The sequence below is a fragment of the Scophthalmus maximus genome, chromosome 5 (genome assembly GCF_022379125.1).
Source record: "Scophthalmus maximus strain ysfricsl-2021 chromosome 5, ASM2237912v1, whole genome shotgun sequence".
Classification (NCBI taxonomy): domain Eukaryota; kingdom Metazoa; phylum Chordata; class Actinopteri; order Pleuronectiformes; family Scophthalmidae; genus Scophthalmus; species Scophthalmus maximus.
The window spans coordinates 27,607,501-27,619,654 of NC_061519.1; the positions used below are offsets into that span (position 1 = coordinate 27,607,501).

At 50.7% G+C, this 12,154-nt stretch overlaps 1 protein-coding gene across 6 annotated transcripts in view; it reads right to left on the reverse strand.

The window, feature by feature from the left end:
* The window catches only part of rasal2 (RAS protein activator like 2), a 47,951-nt gene that overhangs the window by 17,465 nt on the left and 18,332 nt on the right, over nucleotides 1-12,154 (reverse strand). For 4 of the 6 annotated variants that reach the window (XM_047331967.1, XM_035635546.2, XM_035635545.2 and 1 more), the window contains exons 2-4: nucleotides 9,430-9,557; nucleotides 9,224-9,347; nucleotides 173-279 (exon numbers count right to left, since the gene is read on the reverse strand). In XM_047331967.1, the coding sequence (XP_047187923.1) occupies nucleotides 173-279; nucleotides 9,224-9,347; nucleotides 9,430-9,557 (359 nt within the window). Of the gene's footprint in view, nucleotides 1-172; nucleotides 280-1,528; nucleotides 1,554-4,873; nucleotides 4,905-9,223; nucleotides 9,348-9,429; nucleotides 9,558-12,154 lie in introns of those variants that run through there. The other 2 variants (XM_035635550.2, XM_035635551.2) reach the window with 2 other exon arrangements.

Genomic DNA, 12,154 nt, shown 5'->3' on the forward strand with positions numbered 1-12,154 from the left:
TCATCTCGCTACGTCTCATCTCGCTACGACTCATCTCGCTACGACTCCTCCTCGCTACGACTCATCTCGCTACGACTCATCTCGCTACGACTCATCTCGCTATGACTCATCTCGCTACGACTCATGACTCTTCGCTACGACTTTCAGGATGAGCATGTGACTCGTGACTCACCGGCACTTTGAAAGGCGACGAGTTTGGACTGTCGACGGCGACACTCTTCTCCGAACTCCCGAGGCCGGAGATGCTCCTCCTCCTCGGGGATCGCTCCGAAGACACTTCTGCAGAGAAAGAGAGACACAGAGGTTCAAACAAAACATCATCTACATTACCATCATCATCATCATTACCATCATCATCATCGTCATCATCGTCCTGTGAGCGTCAGACTGAAGCAGACTGATGGTCCATGTTTTACTGGAGTGGATTCATGGTATCCAGGCCCCGCCCACACACATGCTCTTGACCAATCAGGAGTCAGTGTCAGCTGTCAATCATGAGGTCTCAGGCCTGTTTTCATGTTATCAAATAACTAATGAGAAGCAAAGTCATCAGAAACATGAACACATGAACACATTTTTGTGTGATATAACTACCGCACATGACACGGAGGAGGCGGGGCTTATGACCTGTACTGCCGCCAGACACCAGGGGGCGATCATGATGATTTGGCTTCAGTCATTTTGATTTAGAATTTTAAATTAACGGATCATTCATTTGGTCTCTAAAGTGTCAGGGGTCCTTGAACGCATCGTCAAATGTATTGTTTTTACTCATCAACAGTCAGAAGATCAAAGATTTTACACTTGACAATAATATTGATCAGAGCACATCAGAAACAGATTGATCCACTAATGATCAAAACGATCCAGTGAAACTTCACATGAGGTTTATTCTCCTCTGACTCGTCGTCACTGAGGGTCGTGAGGAGAAACATCAGGGTCAAAAAGATTCAAAATCACTGAGTCCAAGGCATAATAAAACATGAATCAATAATGATAATAATGATCTTTAGTCTGATACAATCATTTCCTCATCAGGACGATTGGAACTCATCAAACTGACCTGCTGCTCATTTCTCTTCAAACTTCAAACAACATCATGAAGTCTGGCGCACGCACACACACACACACACACACACACACACACACACACACACACACACACACACACACACACACACACACACACACACACACACACACACACACACACACACACACACACACACACACACACACACACACACACAGCCACAGTGAACGCATCATGCAGCGGCCGTCAGCATTTATCAGCGGGAGGGATCAGGTTCCAGCTGCAGGACGATGCAGCGCTGAGAGGAAGCCAGGGAAACTTTCATGCACCCCCCCCAATGGAGGAAGAGGAACGAGGTTGACCGCCATCGCTCCTCTTCCTCTTCCTCTCTCACCGCCAAGACAAAGTTGAGGCAACATGCCGCAGGAAGCAGGTATGACAGGTGGGATCACATGACACGGACAGAAACACACAGAGAGAGAGAGGAGACGATACCTCGGTCGCAGCTGTTCCCCATCATCTGAGGAGAGGGCACACACACACACACGCACGCACGCACACACACACACACACACACACACACACACACACAAGTCAGACGGGATTGGCCGAGGCAGCCGCCGCCTGTCAGCCAATGAGGTCAGACTGTAAACGTCCGTCTTCGTCCCTTCAACATCCTCGACTTTGGCGTCTCCCCCACCGAGCCTCGTCCTCCTCAGCACCGCATCCTTCCTCCTCCTCACAGTCCGTCCTCTCCCATCGCTGCCTCCCTCTCTCCCCCTCTCAGCAGTAACTCTACCCCCCCCCCTCTCTCTCAGAGCAATGAGTTTTTACCGCATTTATTCAATCAATCGCTCCGAACTCCACTGTTCTGCTTCCTCTCCTCTCTCACGTCCTCCTCCTCTCCTCCCTCTCACTCCTCTCTCTCTCTGCTGCAGCTCAGTCGCAGCCTCCCTCTCTCTCTCTCTCTCTCTCTCATTTATCGTTTCCCTCAGAGGATAATTACTGAATAAGTTTCCCCTCAGTCGACTGATGTGGGACACAACTCTGGGGGCTTCAGCTATTAACTGTGTGTGTGTGTGTGTCGTCACCAGAGCTGAAGATGATGATGAAGAAGATGATAATCATAAGTTTTTTCTTGTTATTTCTCATCACACAGTTTATAATATGTCGAACCACAGACTGTGATTAAGATGGACGACATGATCGCCCCCTGGTGTCTGGCTGCAGTATAGGTCATAAGCCCCGCCCTCTGGTGTCTGGGGGCGGGACTTATGCGTAAATATGCAGACTAACAAGCAAACGGCGATGAAAACATAATCTGCTTATCGCTCATCATCATTATCATCATCATGACGAAATCAGTTCAATAAAGTATATTGATGTGAGAGTAAATTACACAATGCGTTCATGTGCTAACGAGGATGAGACATGTGGGACTGTGATGCGTTGAAGGTCACCGTCCAGTGTTGGATTTCCAAGGTTTGACCGATGTTTAAATGTTCAGACCAGAGTGAGACAGTTTGCAACATATCGGCCGAACGACTGAGCCACGTGGGGAATCAAACCCTCGCCCCTTCTGCTCAGTGATCCTCAGTGATCATCGGTGCTCTCGGGGTTTTACCTTCATCCTCCCGCTGCGGTGAAGGAAGAAGAGGATCAATCAATAGTTTTGGTGGATTGGCTGACGGACGGTGACCTTCAGACTGAGGGTGCAGTACAGACTGGAGACCAGCAGGGAGGCGACAGACGACGCCCCTGACCGTCACGACTCAGGGTGGAAGCGACTCGCGTGTCGTTATTGAGCTTCTCAGAAAAAAGACTCGAGGGAAAAACGCTGCTAAAAATAAACATTGAGCATTCGCAGCTCGGAGGCTGAGATCAGGTATCACATCCGACTCTGACGACACCAGACTGAGAAACACTTGTCTCCTCCACATCTCACATCCTGTGACGGACCTTCATCACTTTATCAAATATCAATCATTTATCCCCCTTAATGAAAAACATACATCTTACGAAACAATATGCGAATATGACTCTTGATGTGAGGTTTGATCAATGAACATCTGTCGGGTTTTTTTTCAGAGCTGTGACACTTAAACAGCTGACTAATGATTATGTCTCACACACACACACACACACACACACACACATACACACACACACAGAATATCTTTGATAATGTATATGTCCACTGTCTGTCTGCATATGTTGTCTCTCTTTGTTGTTGTCTTTGCAATCCTATATGTTGTTTGTTATATATTACTGCACATTTGGAGTATGGGGAAATGCAATTTTAATCCTCTGTGTGACGACTGTTGCATTGATTTGATTAATAATAAAGTTCACTTTGACTTTGATGACATCACAGTATTATTAACAGTCCTCCTCTCTCACACACACACACACACACACAAACACACACACACACACACACACACACACACACACAGCTTTGTCAACAAATATCTAGAGAATTTCACATCATGAAACCAGTTCTGTTCGCCGCCGCCTCCTCTCACAAAACTCCACATTCCTGAGCTCATTCTAATCAAACAGACGCAGCTGGAACGTCTTCGTCCTCTCAGCTAACAGCTGGAGCTAAGAGCTAAGAGCCAACAGCTGGAGCTAACAGCTAACAGCTGGAGCTAAGAGCAAAGAGCCAACAGCTGGAGCTAACAGCTAAGAGCCAACAGCTGGAGCTAACAGCTAACAGCTGGAGCTAAGAGCTAAGAGCCAACAGCTGGAGCTAACAGCTAACAGCTGGAGCTAAGAGCAATGAGCCAACAGTTGGAGCTAAGAGCTAAGATCCAACAGCTGGAGCTAACAGCTAAGAGCCAACAGCTGGAGCTAACAGCTAACAGCTGGAGCTAAGAGCTAAGAGCCAACAGCTGGAGCTAAGAGCTAAGAGCCAACAGCTAACAGCTGGAGCTAAGTGCTAAGAGCCAACAGCTGGAGCTAACAGCCAACAGCTGGAGCTTACAGCTAACAGCTGGAGCTAAGAGCTAAGAGCCAACAGCTTGAGCTAACAGCTAACAGCTGGAGCTAAGAGCTAAGAGCCAACAGCTGGAGCTAACAGCTAACAGCTGGAGCTAAGAGCCAACAGCTGGAGCTAACAGCGAACTAGAAATCTCTGTCCACATTCACAAACCTGAAAACACACGTCACATGACCCTTCAGGTGTAAATAGGAAGTGGCTCGTTGCTTAGTAACATAAACTTCCTCTGAGGGAGGAACAGCAATGGTGAAAAGTCAGAACATGAAGTGTTCCTGACAGGAAATGTTAGCTACGTTGAGTCGTGACTGATGAGAACCAATCAGAGAAGAGAACGTGATGGTGTCATCGTTCACAAACCAAAACACAACGCGGATTACCCACACGTCTCACAGCAACAGTGAGGAGTTTTTAAACTAAAATGTAGACGTGTGGGCGGAGCCTAAGAATTTGACATGAAGTGACGTAGAGAGAAACAGACCTGCAATAGCCTGTCTATCTGTCTGTCTGTATGTCAGTCTGTCTGTCTGTCTGTCTCTCAGTCTGTCTCTCAGTCTGTCTGTCTGTCTCTGTCTGTCTCTCAGTCTGTCTGTCTGTCTGTCTGTCTGTCTGTCTCTCAGTCTTTCTGTCTGTCTCTCTGTCTGTCTGAATCGGTCTGTATGTCTGTCTGTCTGTCTGTCTGTCTGTCTGTCTCTCAGTCTGTCTGTCTGTATCTGTCTGTCTGTCTCTGTCTGTCTGTCTCTCTGTCTGTCTGAATCGGTCTGTCTGTCTGAATCGGTCTGTATGTCTGTCTGTCTCTCAGTCTGTCTGTCTGTCTGATCTCCAGTCAGATGTAAACTCACCCTGAGTGTCCATGAGAAGCTTCACACTAACTCATGTCGTCTGTGAGGAAACAGTTGTTCAGTGTGAGACGCTTCAACACACACACACACACACACACACACACACACACACACACACACACACACACACACACACACACACACACACACACACACACACACACACACACACACACACACACACACACACACACACACACACCTCCGAGTCAGACCTTCACAATAAAAGTCCTTCCACGTGAGTTGTGTAAAGTGTAAACTGTTTTATTTGATCACTTCTGTTTCTTGAGGAGATTTATAGAAACAGACAGATTGAAAGAATCACCTGTTAAAATGGAAAATAATAATGAAAAGATTAAACAGTTTACTAAATGAATGATCTTCAGGTGTCTCAACCTGGTGTATGAAAGTATTTTATTTTGAAGGCCTGAGGGACGGACGGGAGGAGCCGGAGGAATGCAGCAGATCCAGAGTCAGGGTTTCACCTCGACCAGAGATTAGACTGACACGACAGGAAACACTCCACTGTTTCAATAGACTCAAACAGGTTTATACACGTTCACAACACACACGGCCGCAAACACACCACACTTTTATGTCGTTAAATAGAGAATTATGGGTGTTTTATAGAGTTTTATACGTCAATATAGCTGTTGTTTATAGTTGTATACAGATCTGTGGTTTATACAGTTTTCACGCTGGAGGAAGCGGAAGAGGAGGAGGAGGAAGAGAGAGGAGGAGGACGAGGAGGAGGACAAGGAGGAGGAAGAGGAGAAGGAGGAGGAGGACGAGGAGGACGAGGGGGAGGAGGAGGACGAGGAAGAGGAGGACGAGGAGGAGGAAGAGGACGAGGAGGCGGACGAGGAGGAGGACGAGGAGGAGGAGGAGGACAAGGAGGAGGAAGAGGAGGAGGAGGAGGAGGAAGAGGACGAGGAGGAGGACGAGGAGGAGGAGGACGAGGAGGAGGACGAGGAGGAGGAGGACGAGGAGGAGGAAGAGGAAGAGGAGGAGGAGGAGGACGAGGAGGAGGAGGACGAGGAAGAGGAAGAGGAGGACGAGGAGGAGGAGGAAGAGGAGGAGGAGGAGGAAGAGGACGAGGAGGAGGACGAGGAGGAGGAAGAGGACGAGGAGGAGGACGAGGAGGAGGAGGAGGACAAGGAGGAGGAAGAGGAGGAGGAGGAGGAGGAAGAGGACGAGGAGGAGGACGAGGAGGAGGAGGACGAGGAGGAGGAAGAGGAGGAGGACGAGCAGGAGGAGGACGAGGAAGAGGAAGAGGAGGACGAGGAGGAGGAGGAAGAGGAGGAGGAAGAGGAGGACGAGGAGGAGGAGGAAGAGGACGAGGAGGAGGACGAGGAGGAGGAAGAGGACGAGGAGGAGGACGACGAGGAGGAGGAAGAGGAGGAGGAGGAGGAGGAAGAGGACAAGGAGGAGGACGAGGAGGAGGAAGAGGAGGACGAGGAGGAGGACGAGGAGGAGGAGGAAGAGGAGGACGAGGAGGAGGAGGAAGAGGACGAGGAGGAGGACGAGGAGGACGACGAGGAGGAAGAGGAGGAGGAAGAGGAGGAAGAGGACAAGGAGGAGGACGAGGAGGAGGAAGAGGAGGAGGAGGAGGAGGAAGAGGACAAGGAGGAGGACGAGGAGGAGGAAGAGGAGGACGAGGAGGAGGACGAGGAGGAGGAGGAAGAGGAGGACGAGGAGGAGGAGGAAGAGGACGAGGAGGAGGACGAGGAGGACGACGAGGAGGAAGAGGAGGAGGAAGAGGAGGACGAGGAGGAGGAAGAGGACGAGGAGGAGGAAGAGGAGGACGAGGAGGAGGAGGAAGAGGATGAGGAGGAGGACGAGGAGGAGGAAGAGGACGAGGAGGAGGACGACGAGGAGGAGGAGGACAAGGAGGAGGAAGAGGAGGAGGAGGAGGAGGAAGAGGACAAGGAGGAGGACGAGGAGGACAAGGAGGAGGAAGAGGAGGAAGAGGAGGACGAGGAGGAGGACGAGGAGGAGGAAGAGGACGAGGAGGAGGACGAGGAGGAGGAGGAGGACAAGGAGGAGGAAGAGGAGGAGGAGGAGGAGGAAGAGGACGAGGAGGAGGACGAGGAGGAGGAGGACGAGGAGGAGGAAGAGGAAGAGGAGGAGGAGGAGGACGAGGAGGAGGAGGACGAGGAAGAGGAAGAGGAGGACGAGGAGGAGGAGGAAGAGGAGGAGGAGGAGGAAGAGGACGAGGAGGAGGACGAGGAGGAGGAAGAGGACGAGGAGGAGGACGAGGAGGAGGAGGAGGACAAGGAGGAGGAAGAGGAGGAGGAGGAGGAGGAAGAGGACGAGGAGGAGGACGAGGAGGAGGAGGACGAGGAGGAGGAAGAGGAGGAGGACGAGCAGGAGGAGGACGAGGAAGAGGAAGAGGAGGACGAGGAGGAGGAGGAAGAGGAGGAGGAAGAGGAGGACGAGGAGGAGGAGGAAGAGGACGAGGAGGAGGACGAGGAGGAGGAAGAGGACGAGGAGGAGGACGACGAGGAGGAGGAGGACAAGGAGGAGGAAGAGGAGGAGGAGGAGGAGGAAGAGGACAAGGAGGAGGACGAGGAGGAGGAAGAGGAGGACGAGGAGGAGGACGAGGAGGAGGAGGAAGAGGAGGACGAGGAGGAGGAGGAAGAGGACGAGGAGGAGGACGAGGAGGACGACGAGGAGGAAGAGGAGGAGGAAGAGGAGGACGAGGAGGAGGAAGAGGACGAGGAGGAGGAAGAGGAGGACGAGGAGGAGGAGGAAGAGGACGAGGAGGAGGACGAGGAGGAGGAAGAGGACGAGGAGGAGGACGACGAGGAGGAGGAGGACAAGGAGGAGGAAGAGGAGGAGGAGGAGGAGGAAGAGGACAAGGAGGAGGACGAGGAGGACAAGGAGGAGGAAGAGGAGGAAGAGGAGGACGAGGAGGAGGACGAGGAGGACGAGGAGGAGGAGGAAGAGGAGGACGAGGAGGAGGAGGAAGAGGACGAGGAGGAGGACGAGGAGGAGGACGAGGAGGAGGAGGACGACGAGGAGGAAGAGGAGGAGGAAGAGGAGGACGAGGAGGAGGAAGAGGACGAGGAGGAGGAAGAGGAGGACGAGGAGGAGGAAGAGGAGGAGGAGGAAGGGGAGGAGGAAGAGAAAGAGGAAGAGGAGGAGGAGGAGGAGGAGGAGGAAGAGAAAGAGGAGAAGTTGCTGCAGAGCCCAGACAGTTAATGATCAGTCCACACTGTAATGACACTTTACAGTCGACAGTGGACTGAAATTATATCTGAGCTGCTGTCAGAGTCACTGGTACAATCCCAGTTCAAACTCAGGAAGAATCCAGTTTGACCCTGGTTGTTCTGTTTGTGTGAGCTGGCATGTTAACATATAAATAAGCTCCTCCCCCCTGAAAGTGAGGAGGGGAGGGGGGTGTTGAGTCTCTGTGACTGAATGAGCAGGGGAGAAGTTTGTCAGTCTGGTGACTGATCAGTCACCTGGTCAATCACCTGGTCAATCACCTGATCAGTCACCTGATCAATCACCTGGTCAATCACCTGATCAGTCACCTGATCAATCACCTGATCAATCACCTGGTCAATCACCTGATCATTCACCTGGTCAATCACCTGATCAGTCACCTGATCAATCACCTGGTCAATCACCTGATCAGTCACCTGATCAATCACCTGATCAATCACCTGGTCAATCACCTGATCATTCACCTGGTCAATCACCTGATCAGTCACCTGATCAGTCACCTGATCAATCACCTGGTCAATCACCTGATCATTCACCTGGTCAATCACCTGATCAGTCACCTGATCAATCACCTGATCATTCACCTGGTCAATCACCTGATCAGTCACCTGATCAATCACCTGGTCAATCACCTGATCAATCACCTGGTCAGTCACCTGGTCAATCACCTGATCAATCACCTGGTCAATCACCTGATCAATCACCTGGTCATTGGGAGTCTAAAATTGTGGATGTTGTGTTAAACCAGATTCATCCAGTCAAAGATCTGGTTTAGTGACAGAACCACCTGGACCCCTGCAGCTCGGGGTGGGAGCCCCCTCTGCCCAGACGGGGTCAGGACACTGAACGCTTTGTCTTCAGACGTTCCCACACAGAGCGGCTGCAACTGAACGCCTCATGGTGAGTTCAGAAACCTTCAACTGACTCTGGGAAAATGACTCCGACACAAACTCATGATGACATTTCACACGTTTTGACGTTCTCACGAATTCTCCTTCACAGAATAAAAACCAGAAATAAACATTTTATAAAAAAAAAATCTTTCATGGACCAAGTGACAGAGCAGTGACACACACACACACACACACACACACACACACACCCTCACAGTGTTCTTACCGAGCATGTTGGCGCCCTCTACCTGGAACTCTGGGAATTGTCCCTCTGATGGGACGCTGACCGTCCTGCGGAGACTTCGACCCTTTGCTGAGTCTGACGGGCTGTCCTGAGCCTCGCCTGCAGCCTGGAGGGGGGGGGGGGTGTGTTAGTGTGTGGTACAGTGGGTCTGTGTCATGTGACCACACATCGGGGGCGTGGCCTCTGACCTCATCGTCCTTTGTGAGCAGGACCAGCTGGCTGTCGGTCAGGATGCAGAACTTCCTCTCCCAGGCGGCGCTGTCGCTGTACGGACTCTGACCGCAGGAGAACCGGTGGGCGGGCGGACCCTTCACGTCTGAAACACAAACAAACACACACACATACACACATTTAACATCTGAAACACACATGAAGAGGAGGAGGAGGAAGACGCACGGCAGGACTGAGCCAAGCCTGCAGAGCGAGGACCGGACCACAGGAGGGCGCTGTGGATCAATACTCTGCTCATCAGTCCAGCAGAGAAGAGGAAGAGGACGAGGAGGAGGGTGATTAAAAATGAAAGTGATGTCCGGAGGAATCGGCAGCTGACACACACACAGACACATACTTAGCAGAGGTCAGAGGTCAGTGCAGAAGATTTCAGAGGAAGTTGATCAGAGGATCATGTTCTTACACATCACATGTTTATTTGTGAAGCGAAGGAGTTGAATAATCTCGGGTCTCGTTCACGAGTGAGTGGAGACGTACAGGAGACAGACAAGAGACGGACAGGTGATCGACAGGTGATTGACAGGAGGGTGAGGAGGAACTGAGCCGTAAGGCAAAGTTTTCGATTCACCGGTGGATCTACTGAGTCTCAGTCGACTCATTGAAGGTGAAAACGACAAACTGCTGCTGTCAAACATCCATCATCATCAACTACAGTGATTGTGGTGTGTGTGTGTGTGTGTGGAGCGTTCACCCTCCAAGACCGACGCTGAGTTATCCCAGCACAATCAGGCTCAGTGAAAGCAACGTCTGTTTACTGGTCGAGACGCCACACGAACACAGATGCTGCTTCTGTTCAACACTGAACACTGATTTACTGTCTGACACACACACACACACACACACACACACACACACACACACACACACACACACACACACACACACACACACACACACACACACACACACACACACACACACACACACACACACACACACACACACACACACACACACGTTGACATGTTGTGGTTTGTTCCCGACAAAGAACAAGAAAACACTTCCTCGATCTGAGTCGGACTCGTGCAGCTCTGTGACGCAGAGTCATGATCACGTGACCGTCCTCAGGTTTCTATGGGAACGTAGAGGTCATCAGCTTCATGACCTCTGCACCTGCTGATGCAGATCTGAGCTGGAGCGAACTGAGGAGTGTCACTATTTCTGTCTGCATAGTAAATCAACCGAGTCAGAGAGAGAGGAGGTCTTATATAACAACTCGTACCTGCTGCAGCTCGCCGTCACGCTAACCTGAAAATACTCTGACAGGAAGTGACACGCACAGTCTGAAGAAGAAGAGTCTGAGGCTGCGGTGAACCGTCAGTGTTTCCTCAGCACCATTATAAAGTGCTTAGGAAAGGAGCTTTGATGTTTCCTTTCCTATCTCCTTCAGCAGAGGACACACTGGAGCTTCCTCAGAGAGTAAGGAGAAACAGACCCACAATTCATTGCGGCAGCGATATTTAACGTGACGCGTCATGTGAAGAAGAAGAAGAAGAGTATGAATATGATCCAGATGTCAGTTACTGTTACATATGAATCATTAAAGACTGAAACATGCTGATGGAGCTGCTGAGGTTTTTGTAGTTCATCTTCAAAAATCCTTGACACCTTTGACCTCGTGACCTTTTCCACTGAGGTCAAGGACGAGAAGACATGAATTACGATTCATTCTTCATCTGCAGACGACTCACAGAAAACTACAATTACTCTTTTCCGAGGTCAAATGAACTCTTCCTCCATTTTTACTGCAAAACAAGAGGCTGAATCCTTCTGACCTCTGACCTCTGTCCTCTCAGCCTCATCAATCAAAGCGGCGGCCCACAGGAAGTCGGATTAAGCTTCTATATTTGTCCACTGGACGATCCAGACCTGAAAGGCCGGAGCCGCAGGACAGGAAGTCACTCACTCACTCACACACTCTCACTCTCTCTCACACACACACACACACACACACACACACACACACACACACACACACACACACACACACACACACACACACACACACACACACACACACACACACACACACACAGTCTTTGTTACAGTTAATCTGTGGAAGACATTTTTCTCTGGGAATCATCATCAATGCTCCGTGTCACCAGAGGTCAAACACACAATTCCCCTGCTGGAGTGAAGCTAAAAACACTGACAGAGTGTGTGTGTGTGTGTGTGTGTGGACAGGTGCTGGACTGTCCGGACACATTCCCAGTGGAGGCTTGGTCGGAGTCGAGTTTCCCTTCACACCAACACAACATAACATCTGACTGACACACACACACACACACACACACACACACACACACACACACACACACACACACACACACACACACACACACACACACACACACACACACACACACACACACACACACACACACACACACACACACACACACACACACACACACACACACACACACACACACACACAGGCATCTTTGTCTGTCGACCTGGACGTTCCCTCTGCAGCAGGACGGCAGGTCCCGTGTCCATAGCAACCAGTAAATACAACAGGTCCTCTCGTCCAATCACAGAGCGACAACATCACATCACTGCTTTATCAAGATGGGACCATTCAACAGGAGGGGGAGGGGGATGTGACACACAAACACACACACACACACACACACAAACACACTTCTGAAGATCTTTGTAGCAGCAGACGACAGGTTCAAC